Genomic DNA, 21230 nt, shown 5'->3' on the forward strand with positions numbered 1-21230 from the left:
CTCAGGACAAATATTAGAATCCATTTAGCAGTTTTTTTTGAGTAGCCTATGTAGATGAGTAAAAATATTTTTCACCTAAATGACAGAAAAAGTGCTTTTTTCAATGTTTCACCATCTTTTATAATTTCTTTAATAGTAAATTACATGATATGATCAAAATAACGGTATATATTAGGAAAGCCCTTCTTGCCCTAAAAAACAATATATAACTTGTGCGGGTTCGGTAAATGGGAGAGGAGAAGGATGACAGCTAAACAGGAGCACCGCAGAAATGTTAAAACAGCCATTGTCACAAAAGTAACAAAAAGAAAAAAGACAGTCTGGTCCTTAAAGGGTTAATAGCTGTTTATGTAAATCACTTTCACCTTTTTTCTTTTTTGTTCAGTGCTGTAGAATATTATGATTCATCCGATATCACATTCATTCACCGGGCATTCAGCACTCCTATCAAAGAAGACAGCGATTTAGGTCCTGAAGAGGGACTGTCAATACTGTTCAGGGGAATTTAGGAGGTCTGAGAGTCCGCAGCTCCCACAGAGCTTCTTGAGACAGAATGCGACCGGTTACCAAGAGGCTTTAGGAAGTTCCCTAGAAGCGAGTGGCGTGTATCGGGCTAACTGCATTTACTGCTATAACACCGGGAAATAACGACAGCCGCCACCCCTGCACCAAGCACGAATGACCTCTCCCTCCCCCAGGAAGTGAATGAAGCGTTAGCCGGCTGAATGCAGAGTGAACGGGAAGTGGCTGCGGGAGGAGGCGATTGCAGCGTTTGGCTGTGCGGATGGGGAGACGGAGGACAGTGCCCGTGGTGGGTGCACGAGCATCCCGCGGTACCGTCACGTGCGGCGGTCGGCCTGTCCGCCGCCTCCCGAACTCGGGAGTGTAGAGCGCCGCGTGCCTGAGGACACAGCTAGGGAAGAGGATGCGAATACAGACCCCGGACTCAGGCCAGCTATGGAAGGGGTTCTCTTCAAATGGACCAATTATATCACTGGTACGGTGCATGCAACATGGCCGTCTATAAACATATAGTTATGTTACCATTAGCGTAATAATATAGAGATGCTATGCTATACAGAGCGTTATATGTAGTGTGCAGTCACCATAGTAACCAGAGAGACGTTCTAGCTGACTGCACAACTTTAGGTGTTCTTTACACATTTGACATGAAGTTCACTGCGTGGGAATATCTTTTATTATAATTTATGGAATTAAGAAACGTCCAGCAAATATCTGAATGTGTCCGTAACGATACTCGGTGCAACTATGTATTTATGTAATGATTGCGGACAGCTAATGGCCTTCTCTGCGTCATACGTGTAATTATTGCAAATAAACGCAATTATACGTTCTGTTGGTTCAGTGATTACAGGAATAAAGCTTTTTGTATGGGTAGGTTTAGGGGAAATAAGACAAAAATTGGTTGTCATAATAAATCAGGAGTGGTTCTTATACCCTGGCCTGGGGTAACATGCCAAGCGTAGTGTTACGTGTTACACACCTAGAGTAGTTACAGTTTGCCCCCCAGACACAGTTATTGTTTAGTGCAGTTATTGGGCTCATACAATGAATAGTACAATGAATACACCTTGTAGGAAGATCTTTGGTTCCTGGGAGCTGTCCGCTTCCTCCTGAATAAAAGGAAGGAGCTTCTTATTTGTACATAGAGATCTGTTGAAGCTTCTTCCGCCGCTTGTTGGGTGTTTGTAGCTCGTACATCATCGATGGTCCTAGATGTTGAGTATTCCCACCAGCTGAAGTCCTGTGGACTGCTATAGCAATGCACCGGAATCTTTAACCAGGTTATCCAACATGAAATTAATTAATATATGAATGACACCAGTGAGTGTCGCCTGGACCTTCTTAGCTTGTATTTGTTTGCGTTGTCTGTTATATGGAAGCATGGGCGCTTAACATTTGGATGGAATAAATTGTTTTAAACTTTTATTTTTTTATTTGTTTGGGGTGAATGTCCCGACCTCTCCTCCTTTTAGTGTCATAGAACTCAAATGGTTAGGTTTCGTTGAAAATGTGTTTCTTACAGAATTATGTTGAGTACATCACGTGCAGTTATCATCCGTCAAATTGGCAACATTGTGTATGTTGTAACCCTGTTTATGTAAAACTGACTATTACAAAACATTGTTTTCATTAAGCGCCCTGTCGGGCTGATCATACGTTGTAGAGTAACACCCGACGTGCCTGTTTAGTAAATAGTTTTTACCTTCACACTTCTTTCTGTGTCAAAAAAACGAAACGGCCATATGTAATAACGGAAGAGGGAGAAAAAGGTGATATGATTGATTTACTGATATGAATGGATTTAACAAAAAAAACAACCAAACATTGTTATTATTTGTTTTATATAGTGCTATCATATTCTGTAGTGCTGTACAGTGGGTAAAGAGGACATAAGTAGTATATAGCAATTTGATCCATCTAAGTTCTTGAATGGCATAACATTCTTTCTGTTTGCTTCCAATTAGTTTTCAAAGTGTAATTTGCTTTGATAGATTTCCCTTTAACACTACAAGTAGACATCCCATTTTAGCTTCATAAAGAAGCAGGAGAGCGTTTAATCTGGTATTTGTTAAAGGTATTATAGGATTTACTAAACACTTTACAACAGGTGCTATGGCACGATTAGGCATGTCCCAGATATCACCTAAACAAAGAATGCGTATCAAAATACTTTGTGAGAATCCCCCCCATGCATTTGAATAGGGGGACCACAAAGCTATCATATCTATTAAAGTGCGTATAATAGATGGAATGTCCCTTTAATGAATTTTGCACTTTTACCCACTTGTAATTGGGTAAAATCTGAAGCCAACAAAACCAGAATTTTAACGGTTGGAAGTACTGCGATCATATTAAGATACCTTTTTGTGATTTATATATGTGTGGGGATTTCAAGGATTTGCCCTAAGAGCCGCAAGACCTGTTTATCATGGCTTAGAAGTTTTGTGTGTGTGTGTGTATATATATATATATATATATATATATATATATATATATATATATATACACACACACACACACACACACACACAAAAAATATATATATATATATATATATTTCCCCCACAAATAACTATTTACATATGACAGATATAAATGTACACACAGCTATATGTATCGGCAAAGGTACAAAAATCCACCCTCTTGTTTCCCTTCTTATCTAATCTGTACAATGTATTCTAGGTTTCTTTCCTGCCTATTTTTATAAAGCAATAGGCCCTTTATTCTATTTTGGGGTTCTTATTTAATTGAAAAGCCTGTTCCTCTTAAACACATTTATGAGTTTCTCATACATCAGCACCTTTTAATTTTTTAGGTTGGCAACCTCGGTGGTTTGTTTTAGACAACGGCATTCTGTCTTACTATGATTCCCAAGATGACGTTTGCAAGGGAAGCAAAGGAAGCATTAAGATGGCAGTCTGTGAAATCAAAGGTACGTGGAGGGAGGTCTGTGTTCCCCTCTGGAACAATGTGCGCGTGTTTTCTGGGGTAAAAATGTGAAAGTATGGTAAACTGAAAAGCCAAGATACATTTTTATTTTCAGGTATTTTAATGAATTCTTGTCTAGGTGACACATGAATTTAAAGGAGCACCCAGCCCTATTTTGATGGTAAGTGCACATTGGAGTCTTATGATAGCATGGACTCCAGTGCTATTTCCTTCATGCAAATCCGCGCAGGCATTCTTTAGTTATTGAAGTTAGAATATTAGACTGAAGTCTCATTTACTACTCAGCAGCTGCATCTTCTGAAAACAAGGGTCATACCAAGTTCTTGCACAGGCTTAGTCTTCCAAATGTAAAGGGATTTAGTTAAAATCTCTTATATTTTTGTGAGAATTGTGTCGTGCAATGCAGGGACAGTGAGTGACGGTTGATGATGGAATCACTGCATGCAAGCAGTCAGTGCCAGTGGTTCCCGTACGCAAAATCATACTAGCGTTCAAGTAGATATGGCAGTATAAAAATAACTGCGTTATTTAACAGCATCAGTATCTATATATACCTTGTCTCTGTAACAAATGTGAGTATTGCCTGTTAGATGCATGGAGTTCCTGGGGGATAACCTGAGAAATAAAATGACCCCTGTGCTGTAACAGTATTTCTTCTCAGTTCATTCAACAGACAACACACGGATGGAGCTCATTATCCCAGGGGAGCAGCACTTTTACCTGAAAGCCGTCAGTGCTGCTGAGAGACAAAGATGGCTAGTTGCATTAGGAAGTTCTAAAGCTTGTCTTACAGACAACAGGACAAAGAAAGAAAAAGGTATATTTTTACTCCACAGAAGGGGTGATATTTAAATAGTAAATCCTTCCATCAGAAGCGGTAGAGGCTATTACAGTGAGGGAATTTAAACATGTATGGGATAGGCAGATAAAGCTATTCCGAAACTAAGGCAGGACCAAGGACTAATTAAGGTGCGAGTCTCTACATCAGGAAAAAATGAGGAGATTAGATGGGCCGAATGGTTCTTGTCTGTCGTCACATTCTATGTTTCTGTTTAGTTTCATAATTGTATTATAATAGTATAGTAATATGTCACATAAGTTGTATCGATTGCTAGTTCCATCCTAAAACCCACGCCCATGCAGTTTTGTCAGGCAAAGTTTATTTTAAGAAATAACTAGCATACCAATATTCCTCACCCTTTTCTGTTGAGCCGACTTTATGTTGGTTCCTTTTCCGGCGCTCGCATATATACTGTATGATTTATGTGCATGTATAATCTGTTTTCTGTGTATCTTTCAAAAATTGCACTCTGGTTAACTTGAAGTCTTTTGAGAAACCCGATTTTATTCACACACTAATGTATATGTCTTAAGTCCCCAAATCATTAAAAATGATTATAAAATATTCTTTTCAGCTTGATAAACACATCTAAGATACACAACTGAATCATCTTCATTTTTATTTGTCAATATTCCAGAAATAAATGAAACTAACGAATCTCTGAAAACCAAAATGTCAGAACTTCGTCTGTATTGTGACTTGTTGGTACAGCAGGTTTATACCATTAAGGAATTTGTCAGTCAAGATGAGAATCGTTCCTGTCCAAGTGCGGAGGTACGTGTTCGCTTTGTCCGTACAATGCTGATCGGGAAGCAACAGATTAATGGACAAAACCATATTTATTTTAGCAAAGTTTGTGTGCATGGTGACAGTTCTTGCTGCGTGACATAAACTGAAAACCATTTGTCTACGGTTCTGCTGTGTCTGTATTGGAAAATAAGGTTTAATCACACTTGCTTAGCTAGTCATAGTACAAACATGGGGTGTGAGAACCATACTGTCAGAGTACAACCAATAGTTAGAAGACGTCTCTGTACAGCTTGTCTCCAGTTGGTCCCGGTTGGATGTCACTGAGATATTTACACGTGTATTGTGGAAAACCAGTTTTGTTCAGCAAAGTATAAGTTCTTTTACGTAGAAGCAATTTTTACAGGAAGCCCACACATTTCTAAAGAAATGTCAAAAGGAAAAAATGACCACCAGTTCTGATTAAACAGTAGTCTGCTTCCAGGCTTGGATTAAAGTGAGTTCTTAGGTAAGCATTCTTCAGTAACAAAAAAAAAAAAAAAAAGCTTAGCTCTGGTCTGACGGTGGATGAAGCCAATCAGTGACAGGAGAGCGCTCCCACTGAGGCACAGGTGTCTGAACAGACCCCCACACACCTGCATCTTTTATGGAGCCAATGCGCCAGCTGGCTGGAGATGAGTATGGCACCTGCATGGAGATGTGTTTGGCCAAACATAACTGGGGGTGTGTGGAAAAGGGCAAATACACATGGGGAGGGGGTTCTGCAGAATCCCTCGTGCATTTGAAAAAGGGACACTACCCAAATTCAAGGGGGGCACCCAGTTATCATATACATTAAAGTAATGACTGGAGTGTCCCTTAACCAGGTTACTGCTGTAGTTTTACAGAATTACCCCAACAATAGCGGCTTTTAAATTCTCCATAATCATTACGGGTTGACACAAAGAACCAGCAGGCTAATTTGTGCCAAATACAAATTGTTTTTTTTTTTTTTTAGATGATACATTTTTATGGCCAAAAATGTTAACATAAGCCATGTAACAGCCTTATTGAAGAAATATTTGCTGTCTCCTCTTATTTTTCTTCTTTCTGAAATAAATTAACTAAGTTATTTAATTCATTTTTAGAGTATGAATGAAGCCTCTTCTTTGCTCAGTGCAACCTGCAACACATTTATTACTACACTCGAAGAATGTGTCAAGATAGCAAATGCCAAATTTAAACCAGAAATGTTTCAGCTGCCCCCTCATGATTCCTTGACATCAGCTGTGTCTCCTTCTCCGGTCCAAATGGTATGGTTCAAATATTAGTGTTTTACTAAGCAGTTGGTTGTGAGGTTTTCTTGTATACCTATACTAATTTAATGTCTATTTTGTGACGGCAACGCTGAAGCTGTTGCAAAATTAAACCGTATGAGCAGCCATGTGAAAAAAGTACACCCTATTTGAATTATATGGTTTTATATATCAGGACATAACAATCAACTGTTTCTTAGGTCTAAAAATTACATATACATATTATACTGTCATGATTTATTCAACAAAAATAAAGCCAAAATGCAGAAGCTAAGTACACCCAAATGGCTCTTTTTTTAGTGTTGTATGCTTTTTTATTTTTTTTTTAATTAATTTTCTTAGATGAAGAGGTCCATGAGCCACCCAGGCACTTACTCGTCAGACAGGTAAGTAAGAGTGCATGTTTAGGTTTTAATTGTTTTGCAAAAAATGTGTCTTACCAAAAAAAATGCATTTTATGGTGCTAAACTATCATTAAGCAGCTATTTTGTTCCAAAAAGAGCTATATGAATTCTAAAGTATACATTAATCTAAAATTATTTACAAAACCATTTGTGTTGGACAGAGGATGAGGGCTTTCTTTTTTTCAACTGGGAGGGGGTGGTTATATTCTTATATATGATTAACATATTCTACAGCTCTTTTATAACTAATATTGATGGGTGTTTTTATCATTAATTCCATATATTATTTTTATACTCTGATGTCAAAGTTTTGTTTTCATGGGTGATTTATTTTGCTCAGTATGACGACTGACCTTTTATGTATTTACAGGGCTAACCACTCCTTTAAGGAACCAAATTCTTACCATCGAGTGTCTCACAGGAGACAAAGTGCTTACTTGGATACAGAAACCTTTAATGACGAGAGAGAGCGTAAGTTTAATTACTATTTAGCTTCTTAGTATTTTATCTCTCAGTTTTGATAGAATTCTTTAGACCTTTCTCTCTAAGATCTTTCATTACCATTAGCACAACAGCGTTCTATATGCAATATATATATATATATATATATATATATATATATATATATATATATATATATATATAATATATATATTTTTTTTTTTTGCAATTGGCTTCACAGCAAGCCTGTCTCTGTGAAGCATTTCTTCCAGTCTGCAGCCCAATTGATCACTTTCTTGGTGTTCAGATAAAATAGTTCAGGGAATGGGCTGAAATCAAGCATTAATAATTAGGTTTCATAGATCTACTGATGAGATAAAATATTACATTCGCAAGTAAGATATGATTATGTGTATACACTAATAAAATATGTGCTCTGCTAGGACCTATGCAGTGTCCGATATCCGGGATTAATGGGAATTTTCGTCCGACAAGCATTCTGGAAGAGAACCGAGCCAAGTCGAAGGAAGCAGCCGATTTTCATGTTTCTTTGTGAAATTTTTGAAAGAAGTCTACATTTTGTAGAAGTACTGCTATGCAATGTCTGCTGGTGAAATGGTATAGTTGTTGAACCCTGAAAAGGATTTCACAGCACTTTATATAGTATTTTAACAGAAAACTTCAACGTCAAGTTTAGCTTTCTACAGTTTATTTGGATGTTGTTTGAATGTGCGTCTTTGAACAAACACCTTTTTAGTATGCAATTATTGGTGAAGGACTCTAGCCCCCCCCCGCGCAATAACTTTAGTGGCTTTGTATTTACGCCTTTGGGGTCTGTGTAACAATGTAAAATACACAGGCCACAAGGTTCATTTCCTCTATTGAAATTGAAAGCGGTTTGTCATGAAATGTTTTCTGTATATAATGTACACACGATTTTTTTTGCTCCATTTTCAATTGTACACCTAGGAGAAATATTTTGTAATGTGAGAAAATGGAATATTGTGTAGAGGCACCTTGGTAGTAAAATATTAAATTATTCATACGCGAGGATGGGTTGAGCTTGTATAAAAGTTAAAATGTGCATTGTCATACTTGTTTTCTTTTGTGCATGCTTTGATTATGATTCCCTTTAAATTCTTGTTGACAAAATAGAGAAAAAAAATCCAGTGGGCATTCTACTTTACGTTCTTCTGTGTCTGTAACTACTACATGTTTTACTTCAAGTGCAAGTCTTCTTACAGCAGTGGCAGGCAAAACACTCAACCTACAGTATGTTTGATTTATAATTATTTAATGCTGCACAATTATTGTTCATAGGAAGGGTGTGTGTGTGTGTATATGTATATATATATATAATTATATAATGTTTTGCTATTATGTTGCTCATTATGATTAAACCTTTGAGTTATTAAATCAGTGTACATGGTGATACATTGATTTAAAGCAATGCTTCATTTTTAGGTGCAATAAGCTGCATTATAGATATGATAGAGAGTAATTTATATATGGAACTGAAATATTTTTCGTTGGATCGGTCAGCATTTTCCCCACAATTTACAAAGTTGACAATCATATCCACCGCCTACATTTTACCAAGTGAAACCCATGTTCTAAGCCATTCATATCTACCTATGTACTTGGGCATACTCTCTGGGTTTGTCCCGCAGTCTCTCCTTCCCACATGTAATAATTCTATCAAAAGTTCTAAATTACAACCCTGTGTAGTTATTTGGAGCTCACAGCACAGAGATTGTATGTCCCACGGATGCTGTAAGGGTTAAGTATATGAGCCCCTTTTTGCCACCATATGACATATATTTTGGCCACATTTCAACATCAACCCCAGTGAGCTTTTTCTGTAAGAATGATCGAGAAGTTCTTGTATAGTTAAATCATGAACATTTCATGCCACCTTTAGAACAACCCTGTGTGCTTTTATGATGCACAGCGAATAAACCCCATTAGCAGCCTATTTTAAGCAGATTTTAATAACCATGGATGTGTGTATGTTGTGTCTATGTGAATGTGGTACTGTGTCTGTACCCACGCTTTTTTGCTTTACACATATACATATTAAAGTTCAGGCAGCTGACTACACAATGACATATTCAGATTCCAGTATACTCTAGTTGTTCAGAATGTTATACAAGTATGATGTCCCTAAATTAAAATGGGTTAATGCAGGCATGGTCAATTTGTTTATTTATGAAAATGAATGAAAATAAACTAAATCAATACAGAGAGATCACTATCCACGTTGCACTGATAAAAATTCAAAATAAAAAATAACTCCTCTGTCCCGGAACATATATTTGGTAAGTGTTCAACAGGGGCAACTAATGTGTAGAAGAAATTCTATACGTTAGGTGCCCCTGTTTTTTTATTTTATTTATTTTTTAGGTTTTTGGCATACTAGCACTCACAATGACTTTTTAGCAAGTTTCTGTGGTTTCAAATGAAAGCCCCATTTCTTCTGAAATAGGGTACTAGAACCGCCCAGTAGTTAGGGGTTAAACAATGCTATAAGTAGGATCTCCTAATGACTGCATGTACCCCTAGCAGTCCCAGTTACACCTTACGATGTCCTCTCTGACTTATCTCATCCATGTCACGAGTGTTTGTTGGATTTACCAATACTACTTACCTTCTGCAGCTGGGTCGCGAATAGCCCAGGATTTGTATATAGAATATGCCATTCCCTGAATAATGAACGCTTTGTGTTCCTTGAAGACTTGTTTTTCACAGCTACCCTCAAAGAGCTAGACTATGACAGCTTTTGACAACAATGTGATTATTAGCTATATTAGGGGCGTTACTATACGTAGTATGTATGTAAGTAGTAACTATATGTAGAGGCTGTAACCAGTCCTGGGTTTGTGACTAGGGGTTGGTGTAAAGACTGCTGCTTGTGGAAAATAAGCATTGTAAGTACATGTTGTAAAAGGTACAGTGTAAAATTTGCACATTGTGTAATACTGAAGTATTAGTGGCCACCATATTAAACTGAGCCAACGGCCAGTGATGCAATATTTGTTTTTAATTTGTTTGTGGTTTCATTTTGATTGTCATTGAAGATGCCAAAAAATACTGTATTTGTAAAATAAAGATACGTTTTAAGGATTGCATTGTTTTGTAAGGCTTACAGAATTTGAGCCATCATAAAACCTCACTTTTTTTTTAAACCGTTATTGTAATTTTTTGCAGTTTGCTGAATAAAGAGATTTTACAGTTTTTTTGGTATTTTTTTTTTAAGCGAGTTCTGCTTACAATATGAGTAGTTAAAGTCACATTTATCTCGAGGATGCTGATAAATTACATGAAAATTAGAAATCTCCTTTGTATAAATTGTAAAATAAATAAATAAATGTGTTGATTGTAGAACTTGCCTATTTCAAAAGAAAATTAGGCGGTATTACCCCCTGACATTTTTTGACACACATGTTGTGATGGTTGTATTTCTAAACTAAAGGAAAACCAGAGCCTTCTCTTTTATCTACCCTCTAAAATGCAGAGTTTCTTCTTTCGATTTCCCACAAGTTACAGGTTATATTGCGCTATTTATCTTAATACATTAATGACACATTTTGGTTTGTCACTTTTCCAAATTCTATATTTTTCAGTCAATAAATGCACTTACGTGTTGTGTTTGTACTGTTGTTGGAAATGTGCTGTCCCTCCTACGCTGATGATCTTAGCATTTTTTTAATTAAAGGCATTAAAAACTCAATTCTTAGTACTAAAGAATGCCTAGAAATAAATTTCTAATTGTGTATAATTTTCCCACATGCATATTGTTTTTGCCAGGAACTCATGTCATGGAAGAAAAAAATAGGCACCCATAACATGTTGCTGTGGAAACTGAAAACGGTTTTAAAAAGTGTAATTGAAGAATTACGAAGGCTTATTTGCTTAGCATACTTAGAGCATGTAATTTATGTTTGTCAAAGTGGAACTGCACCTCTAAAATAAGCACTATGTATGTAAAAATCACATGTATACCATGTAATTGTTGCCGCCGCAGCTTTTTTTTTTTTTTTATATAAACCTCTGCACTGTTTTGTTAGTGTAATTATTTGAACAAATCAATCTCAGATCCCGAGAACAGGAATATGATTTTTTTAGGTACATGTGTATATATTGATTAAATCTACAAACACTAATATATAGGGATTTTGGTGTAGAACTTTAAAATGTAGGGTTTGCGAAGTGTCATGCTCTACATTCTTGCTCTTAGGATCTGGATGATTATTCCTTGTTAACCTATCTATTTTCTTTTGTTCAGTTGCTAATGTGATCTCTTATATAGTAAGGCATTAACCATGGTTCAACGTGATATTGGAAAATAAAATGTTTCAAACCTTCTAGATCTTGAATTTTAACTGTACATCTGCAGGTTGTGTCCTAGTTAACTCTTCGCACTAGTCAACAATTTTCATATTGGTTTTATGCAAAGACAGACCATTACCATGGTGGCACCATATCTATTAACTTCTCTCTTTTCCCAATAATTCATTGACTGGCTCACTCCTTCTCTTTTTAATTCTTCCATTTTTTACTAGGATCATGTAGGATCATGGCGCAGTCTTATTGGGTGACTGCTCAAGTCACCTAATCCATTGAGTCAAGAGTCTAACCACCGTCTCTGGTGCATCATATCTTATGTAGGACTTTATAGGAGTCTGCAGGCAGGGTCAATAAGAGGCCGAGCATCGTGGTAGAAGACCATTAGAGTTTGCTGTCTAATTTGTCATTAGTTGTGATCTGAACTAAAAATGCTGTTCCTCTGTATATTTCCAAAAAAAGGCCTTAAAGAGGTGAATTCTAGAGATGACAAGCTGAATTACTGTCTAAAAGGTGAAAATATGTCCAGATTTTAAGTAAATCAATTAAAAGCAAACAGCCCAAACTCATTTTATGGTGCAGAAAACATGCTTTATTTCAATCAATCAGCTATCTCACAGGAGGTTCAATAAATAGATAATTCTACATTCATAACACATAATAAAGAAAAGTGAGAGGCACGGTTGTGAAGTTGTTAACAACAGTTTGATTAACTGTGGCACATAACTTAACTGCCCTATTCTCACAACATATAATAGAGAAACTATTCTACCACACATAATCACTGCACCCATTAAACCTCCAGAGAGTTGGCACAGATTCTGCACTTGAGTTTCTCAACTTGCTTTTTTGAGGGTATGGCCAGGTGATGTTACACTTAAAGTAAGTTGAGGAAGTCAGTGTGTCAGAAAGAGTGCAGAGAAATATTTTATGAACAAAGTGCTGGCCGCTTGCACTTTGAACAAAAATATGATTTGTCTCTGAAAAATAGTAACATTTGTCCTTAGAATAATGTAAATATTAGGGTGTTGCTTACAGGAGGGTAATTGCTTGCAACATCTAATATTTACAATTATTATTTGTAAGTTGTTTGCATAGTTCGTGTAGAGCATCCTTTCTTGGGTGTAGGCTGTCTTCAACAGGGAGTTTCTCAACCTGTTGAGGTATTCTTAGTCATCAACGTAGTGTTGAGGCACGTAGATTAGTGGTGAGCAAGGTATTCGCTTCCTAGGAAACTTTCTCCTGCCCTCCGTTTGTTCCAGTTGCATAGTCAAACGTCACAAAATATATGGTACAAAACTCCATAACCGGTATAATCGGCTATATACAGTATGTACATGTCATAAACATTTTTAAATAACTTCTTAAGTCAAATAAGAGTTACAGGTTAAATTATTTGGACTTTGTCTTATACAGGTAGGTACAAAAATAGTTTTATATTTACAAATCGGTTAGTCTAGTTCTAATGAAATCACTTGTAAAAAGTACAAGTGGTTGTAAATGACTGATCATTTAAGGTAATCGAACATTAATATTCACAGATGCAGTGTCAGATCCGAATGGATTTGTCAGTGTCAATGAATAATTGCCGCCGTCCTTTTTCTGGACATCCATGATGATAAGTGTGGTCAAGTCTTCACTTGTTTCAATATGGACTCTTCCCTTTTGTTCATCAGAAGGGACCGAATGTCCAGCATGAGACCATGATATTTCTGGAGTGGGCTCCCCGGAGAAAGCACAGGCAACAGTCAGGACCTTTCCCAAATCAATGCTGACATCAGATGGAAGAGCTTCAATTTTGGGAGGTGCTCCTTTAAAATAAGACACACAAAAACACAAATGAGTGTTTATTCCGACTCATATTCCCAAAAACAAAATCCTATATTGTAAAGAAAATTAGAAATCACAGGTCAACAGGTTTAGAGGGACAAATCTATAGATCCTGGCAAGCTTCATATACGTTTCTAGGCTCTGGGCTTGCACAAGCAGTTGTTTTAATGTAATGTTTTTCCAATTAGCTTTTTCCTCCAACTCCATAATAGTAATGTGTAGATATAGTTTCATTTATAATAATGAGTAGATGCCATGCCTTTGGATGTAGCATACAGACAACATCAGGCACTTTAGCATGAATCTGAATACTAAAAATATAACAGTCATAGATGTAGAAGGAGTTAAAATGAAATGTCCTAATTTGACCTGTTGATTCAAGACAAGATTTTCCATCCTCACAGGAAGGACAGGCTGATACTTTTTTTTAAGTGCAATTGTAGCTCTTGAATCCCATATCAAAAGGCCAATGTACAATGGCAAATGGTTTATTGGCCTAAACCACCACCTTCTGTTTGTAAATAATGTATTGTGTTGTCTGTGAAAGGCTGAAAGCAGTAGTTCCTGTTTGTAAATAATGTCTCTGATAGTATCCGTAAAAAGATACCTGTAAAGAAACCTGTGTTTCCTGTGTCTTTTGATCTTTGTAAATCAGTCTTTGTAAACATGTGATGCCATCATCCCTATAAGAATTGTGTGTCTCCCCCTATACTTTCATTCTTGCTACTACACTTCTGTAGATTTCCAATGTAACCCTGTGTGTGTTAGCATTTCATAGGCTTCATCACAGTATTAAACCCCCAATATATCCCATCTCTGACAATGCCAACCCAAGATCAAAAAGAACAACATATTAAATGTTCTATTTTCCTCACCTCGGAATCCTGCTGCCAGCATTCTGCTAGATGAACTCTCCATTTGCCTCAGGCTAGACTTTTCCATGATGCTGCTGGAACTCATTTCCATAAAAGATGCTTCTTTCATGGAAGACATACTTGCAAATTTGGTTTCTGAAATAGCACTGCTGCTGAAAGATGCCTCTTGTCTACTAGCGGACATGTGCATTGACTGAGCTGCAAAACTCTCTTGAAGGCTGACTTCACCACCTGTTTTTAACACAACCTGTCTTGTGGGTTCTTCAATAAGACCTGTTTAAAATGTAAAACAACTAATTATAAAGTATTACTTTCAGGCAAGCCATCATATTACCTAACATACATGTACTGTGTAATTTATGTAAATGAAAAAAAATATGAAACTAACCTTACCAAGTAAATGTCACATTCTAAAATTCTGTTAACTAGGCTTTTCTGTGACGCGTAATATAATTTATAAAAAAAAATACACATACACTTCGGCAGAATTCAGGTCAGTTGTGCAGTAAAGTAGGTATCATAAACATAAATTCTCTAGAACATCACTTACGAAGCACATTTAGGGATACGGTGGCAGAACACTGTCCATGGTAATTTTTTGCTTTGATTGTGTATTTCCCACTGTCCTTTTCAGTTGTGTTTTGAATCTCAAGAGTGTAGATGTTTTTGGAACGAGACACTCTTATGCGGGATGAAATGGAAATCTTAAAAAAAAAAAAGGAAAAGATAAATGATACAAAAGGCAGCATAACATCACCCTATTTAGACAGCATGATGCATTATTTATAAATAAAAGGTACATGTACTGCATAAGTAAAAATGTCTGTGCCATTGGCTACAACAATTATAATAATAATGATTACCGACAGTTATAACAGTCACAGATTTGAATATTAGGATGGTAAAATAATAATTGATGTGTGATACAACTACAGTACATTTTTAGAAGGTACCACAATATCTGTGTTATAACTATAGTTCTAATGTTCTTTTTGTTAGCATGAAATTGTAAATAAAATGTTATTAATGCTATATTTTGAATATAATGGTTACTTACAAGTACGTTGTCTTTAAACCATTCCACTTCAGGTGAGGGATCACCGGTTATTTCACATGTAAATACGACCACTTGACCTTCGTTGACATTTTGAGACTTAGGTTGATAAACAAATTCTGGGGCATTTGAACGATCCTTGCTAAGTGTCATGTCGAACTGGCATTTGATAATGCCTTGCTCTGTTTTAGCTTCACAGGTAAGAATGCCTTGGTCCTTAGAACTGACCTTCTTGATGGTGAATGTTTGATCATTGCCAGATACGCCATATCTGTAATCTTCAGAATTTTTCAATTCTAGTCCATTAAGCACCCACTTTACTTGTGAGGCACCTGGTATGCTTGCTTTCAGAGAGACCTTTTGTCCCTCACTAAAACTGACATGACTCACTGAGGCTCTCAGCTCTGTCTGAGTGGATTTGATTTCTTCAGAGACTAATTCGGTTTTAGTGACTTCCTCATGAACCACTGCCTTTTCTTGAGAAGATACAGATTTGGTCTTTTGAACAGATTTCTTTGTCTCAATGGCACTTGATACCTGAGTGAATACACTTTTAAAGGCCTGCCCTACAAACTGTAAAGATGTTCTGGATACACCGCCTTCTCCCGTGACTTCGCAGATGTATTCACCCTGGTCATCTTCTGATATGCTGTGGATAGTGAGCTCATAAGTTCCATCTGCAGAATAATGGAAACTATAATGTCCATCTTCCTTTAGTTTTTTGCCATCTTTCAGCCATGTTACCTCTCTTCCATTTAGTATAGCACTCTCAACTGCACATGACAGTTTAACTTTATCATTGCTGGCTGTGGCCTTGAGGTTTTTAGAAATCTTTGGTGCTGCAACAGTTGGCAGCTGCACTTTTTCTGCTGGTGGTTTGCTTGTTGGTTTAGCTTTTGAAGGAACTGGCTCTGGAGATTTGACTCGACGTGGTGATTTTATGTCATGAGATTTTTTGTGGGGTTCTGGTGATTTTACCCTGGGAGGTGAAGTAATGCTTTTTTCCAATGCCTTTCTCTGTTTAATAGTCAAACTAAAGTGTGCTTCTTGTTTTCCTTCTGAATTTTCCACCACTACCGTATAGCTTCCTTCATCAGAAAGCTTGACGGAAGTGATTTCAAAAGAAGACTTATATTTTGTTGATGTTATTTGGTGGCGAGCTGAAGATACGATGGTTTGTCCTTCTAGTAGCCATGTAATTGTTGGTGTTGGTTCACCATCAAAGTCACATGAAAACCTAGCATTCTCACCTTCAGAAACTGTGAGGGATTGTGGTCTGGTTAAGATCTTTGCTGGGTCAGAAGTCTTAAACTTCCTGTGTGCCGTTCTTTCATCAAAGGCTCTGGCTTCAGCTGCAGAAACCCTTTTTTCTTCAGAGGCATAATATTCATGAGAGTCTCTGGATTCTCTTGATGCAGTCACTTGTGCTCTGACCTCCCTTCTCTCTGAGCTGACCTCAAGTTCTGAAGACTTCTTAAATGAGGAAACTGCATAATCCTCTGATTTTAGTAACTCCGGGAAAGCAGATTTGGGAACTTCATCATCTTTGCGTTTAGGTATATAGGTAGAATAGTCTGCCCCTGAAACATCTAGTGTAGCATAGTCAGAGGTTTCACCTTTGTAGTTTGTACATACCGCACGATATGTTCCACTATCTTCAGGCTGACAATCGATAATTTGAAGCGTCAGAACACCACTCACATTGGTTATGTGGATCTTGCTGCTTTCTTGAATCTCAATGCCATTGTGATACCATCTGACATCACCTGTTGGTTTTGACTGTACATTAAGGATGAACCTGGTACTTTGTCCAACTGGCACACGGTGAGAGCGCATTCTTAAAGTTATACGAGGTGCATGATCCAAGGTGAAAGGCTGTTGAGTTAAAACTTCATACTTTCGTTCTGATGTTTTCTGGGTTTTAAGAGCTGCCTTCATTGACTCATATCTTGAAAATATGTCGAATCGGGCTGTTCTTTCAAAGCGTGAAAGAGACCGCTCACTAGAAACAGGGCTGGGTGACCGAGGTCTTGTTCTCTCAGGTGTTGGAGATCTTCTCTCTGGCTCATGAGCTTCTGCAGGCTTTGACCTGGGTCTTATGAGTTCAGATACAGGACGCATTAACTCAATATAAGTAGGAGAAAGTGACCGCCTTCTTCCAAGTAATCTCGAAACTCTTGGAGATGTTTCACGTATATGCCTTGAGGCTTCCACTCTCTCCTCAGCCTCTTCAATATCTGTAATTTCGGTTATTTCCCTTTCTCTTCTTCTGCTTATCCTGTATTTTTCTTCTCTTTCCATATATTCAAGATCTCTTTTGTATTCAGCAAGTCGTTGAGTGGTTGCATAAGGCCGGAGTAATTCCTCGTCCTCTCTTTCATCAATCATTCTTTGCTTTTCTTTAGGTGGTTTGTATACAGCTTTCGCATGGCGTTCTCGAAGATCTGCATAACTTGTTCCTGTTTCTTCTTTAGTTGGAATATGGTAACTTGAATACTTTGCATCTGTTTCACTTCTCTTCACACTGCTCACATGAACTGAAGGTGAGGTATATCGAAGGGTTGACAACTCAAATCTTGGAGGACTCCGACTTGGAGGAGAGGCAGAAAAACCAAGCTCCAGCTCTTCTTCTAGACGTAATCGTTCCTCTTCAACTCTTCTCATAGCCAAATAATCATCAACAGAAAGAAGAAGTTCATCATCAGACACATCTCCAAGAGAGCGCCTTCGTGGTCTGTAATAGAGATCATAGTCAGGTGATGGTGTGCGGCGGCGTGCTGGTCTCACAGTTTCAAGATCATCCTGTGATAGTTTAGGTATGCGCCATTTAGGTTTATATTGATCAGTAATGCGTGGAAGAGGCATGACATAGAATTGTTCCCATCTTGAAAGGCGAATACGTTTTGGCCGTTTTTGAACGATGCGTTCTAGAGGTCCTGGCATTTCATATTGATCTCTTAATTTCTTGTACCATTTCATTTCAGACATTGGTACAAACTGTTTAATTGTCTGGTCTTCTTCAAGTGCGGTTGCTGCACGCACACGGGGTTCTGGAATTTCATATGGCATACGGATAATTTTTGCTTCTTTCTTTATCTCTTCCTTCCGAATTTCATATTCTCCTTTTACAGTTTTGGTACTCACTGCTGGCTTATATAAAATAGCAGCTTCTCTTAGAGCCTGCTGTGCAACTGGAGTCAAAGGAACAACATCTGTCCCTGCAAGAATTTCTGCCATTCTGAGGGTCTTGTCAATTTGTTTTTGAACGCGTACCTTGCGTTCTTCTTCTGATTTGTATTCACGCTTTACATATCGCATACGTTCCACCTTCAGATATGCCTGGCAACTGGCAGAACCAGCACTGTTAGTAGCTGTAACTCTATAGTAGCCTGAATCTTCTGGCAAAGTATCTCTGATGAAAAGAGCATAGTAATCCAGACCTTCATGAATAATGTCAATGGTTGGACCAAATGACAAGACCTGGCCATCCTTTTCCCATACCAGTGATGGTTTTGGTGTGCCAGATACCCTAATTTCAAAGCGGACAGATTGGCCTTCTTGGCATTCAGCATTTGCAAGCAAGCGTTTAAACATTGGCCTTAGTGTGTTGTCAGCTGCTGCTGGGTGAGGTATAACAGTTAATTTTGCTTTGCAGCTATCTTCACCATACCTGTTCTTGGCTATAACAGTGTACTCGGCATCATCATCTGTTGTTAGTTTGTGGATGATCAGTTGGTACAATCCTTTATCAGACTCAAATGTATATTTCTTGTCATCCTCACCTGGTTTGATTTTCTGACCAGATTTAAGCCATGTTACTTGTGGATCAGGATGAACAGTTATTGTTACACCAAACCTGATATCTTCACCAATATATGCTGTACGGTTGAACAGAGGTAGGGTAAACTCTGGTGGTCTCTCCAAAAGTCTCATGGTATCCAATCGGCGTTTTACCTTCTTCACTGTTCTGCATCTGTAGAATTCATACTGCTCCCTGACACCTTTAACAAACAATTCAGCATATGAACTATCCTCTCCATAGTCATTGACAACTTTGCATCTGTAGGTGCCATCATCTGCTTTTGTGATGTATTTTACATAGATTGTAGCAACCCCTTCATTATATGATATCTCATACTTGTCACTATTTTCCAGTTGACGAATGCCAGAGTACCATGTAACTTGTGTGGACTGGTCATAGTTTTCAATTTTACATGAAAATCTAGCATATCCCCCTTCTTCTCCAACAGCATGGGATATCTGTCCAGACAGAGGTCCAATTTCAATTGAAGCAACTTTGACTTTAGCAACTGTGACGCCCTTCTGGGATCTAATGGCACCTCCACAAGAGATCCGGGCAACAGAGACCACAAAGTTAAATTCCTTCTTTATCAAACTCTGATAGTAGCGTCTGTGTCTCAGAGTCTTAATGACTTTTGTGCTTATTTTTTCGGTCTTCTGTTTCAACCACTGGTGTTCAAGTGCCTCAGCTGCAGTCATGCGAGTCTTCCGTTCTTTCACCATAAGGCGGTCTATGAAATCCATTGCTTCTACAGACACATCTTTAAATGCTTCATCTTCAAAGTTATATTCAGCATTGGTAATATTTTCAATTATTTGTTGATTTGTTTCAGCAGCAAATGGATTAAGTCCGCTTAAAAGAACATAAGCCAGAGTACCAACAGACCACATGTCTGTTCCTGAGCTGACTAAGTCATGTTGATGGACTTCTGGTGCATAATATTCTGGAGCAGTAAACTGAATTCTAAAACTGTCTCCAGGTGTCAGGTGTCTAGCCTGTCCAAACTCAGTAATTTTAATGGTTGAGCTTCTTCTTGTGTAATAAATTATATTCTCAGGTCTGATATCAAAGTGTCCGATGCTATTAGAGTGAAGGAATTCAAGAGCTTCACAGACTTGTCTCACATAGGATACAATCTCTCGTTCACTGAGTTCAAATCCTGAGGTGTTGATCCTTTCAAAGATGTCTACTCCAGAGATGAATTCAAAGATCATCACCAGTTCCTCAAGGCTTTCAAATGATTGATACATGTATAAGATATTTCTGTGGCGAGCAATGTTAAGAATAGAAATTTCCTTCTTCACTGCAACTTGATCTGCACCTTTTACTTTAACAAACTTGGCCAGATAAGTTTTCTTGGAAACATTTTCAATGCAGCGATGAACAATTCCAAACTGTCCACTTCCAAGCTCTTCAGCAATTGAGAATTTTTCATGCAGAACTTTTGTTGACGAGTGTACTGCTTTCACTTTGGAAACTTCTGTTGTCTCAGATACTTCATCATCATAATTCAGCATTCTTGTCTTATCCTCCTTTGTTACCACTGGGTCTGTTGGCTCAGACGGTTGGCTCTGTCCAAATTTATTTTCTGCAATTACTCTGAATTGATATCTTGTTTTGCCAAACAAGTTAACCACAGTATATCTGGTTTCACGTGACTGTGCAACACGAATCCATCTTTCTGCTGTTGTGGCACATTTCTCAATAATGTAGTTTGTGATTTTACTACCACCGTCAGTAGCTGGTGGATTCCATGTTAAGTTAACAGAATCTCTTGAAATATCGCTCACTTTAATCCCTCTTGGCGGGTCAGGGACATCAGCCACATCAAGCTCAACAGTCTTTTGATCAATGCCAAATCTGTTCTTTGCACAGACAACGTAAAAGCCAGCATCCTTCCTCTCCACACCATTGGAAAATACCAATGAAGTGAATGACCGTGTGACAATTACTTGATACTGTCCATTGTTATCAATGAGATCCTGTCCTTTCTGCCATGTGATGACTGGATCTGGTCTTCCGGAGAATGGTATTTTTATACTGACAATTTCACCTCTTAGGGCATGAACGGCTCCCATTCCTTCCAGGTGTTTAGGTAGATTGATTTTAGCAGGAACTGCATT

At 37.8% G+C, this 21230-nt stretch overlaps 2 protein-coding genes across 2 annotated transcripts in view; one reads left to right on the top strand and one right to left on the bottom strand.

Annotated features, from left to right (window-relative positions):
• Positions 1–695: 695 nt before the first annotated feature.
• On the top strand, positions 696–8280 carry PLEKHA3 (pleckstrin homology domain containing A3). Its single transcript, XM_053471436.1, has 8 exons — positions 696–997; positions 3341–3457; positions 4136–4291; positions 4953–5089; positions 6190–6354; positions 6700–6743; positions 7132–7232; positions 7646–8280. The coding sequence occupies exons 1-8, from the start codon at positions 958–960 to the stop codon at positions 7756–7758; spliced, it is 873 nt and encodes a 290-aa protein (XP_053327411.1). The 5' UTR covers positions 696–957; the 3' UTR covers positions 7759–8280.
• Positions 8281–12115: 3835 nt separating this feature from the next.
• TTN (titin) overlaps positions 12116–21230 on the bottom strand; it is a 201585-nt gene continuing 192470 nt past the window's right edge. The window contains exons 281-284 of the mRNA XM_053470904.1: positions 15309–21223; positions 14802–14955; positions 14252–14524; positions 12116–13357 (exon numbers count right to left, since the gene is read on the bottom strand). Coding sequence (XP_053326879.1) covers positions 13059–13357; positions 14252–14524; positions 14802–14955; positions 15309–21223 — 6641 coding nt within the window. The 3' untranslated portion in view covers positions 12116–13058. The remainder of the gene's footprint in view (positions 13358–14251; positions 14525–14801; positions 14956–15308; positions 21224–21230) is intronic.

Source organism: Spea bombifrons, chromosome 7 (assembly GCF_027358695.1).
Source record: "Spea bombifrons isolate aSpeBom1 chromosome 7, aSpeBom1.2.pri, whole genome shotgun sequence".
NCBI lineage: Eukaryota > Metazoa > Chordata > Amphibia > Anura > Pelobatidae > Spea > Spea bombifrons.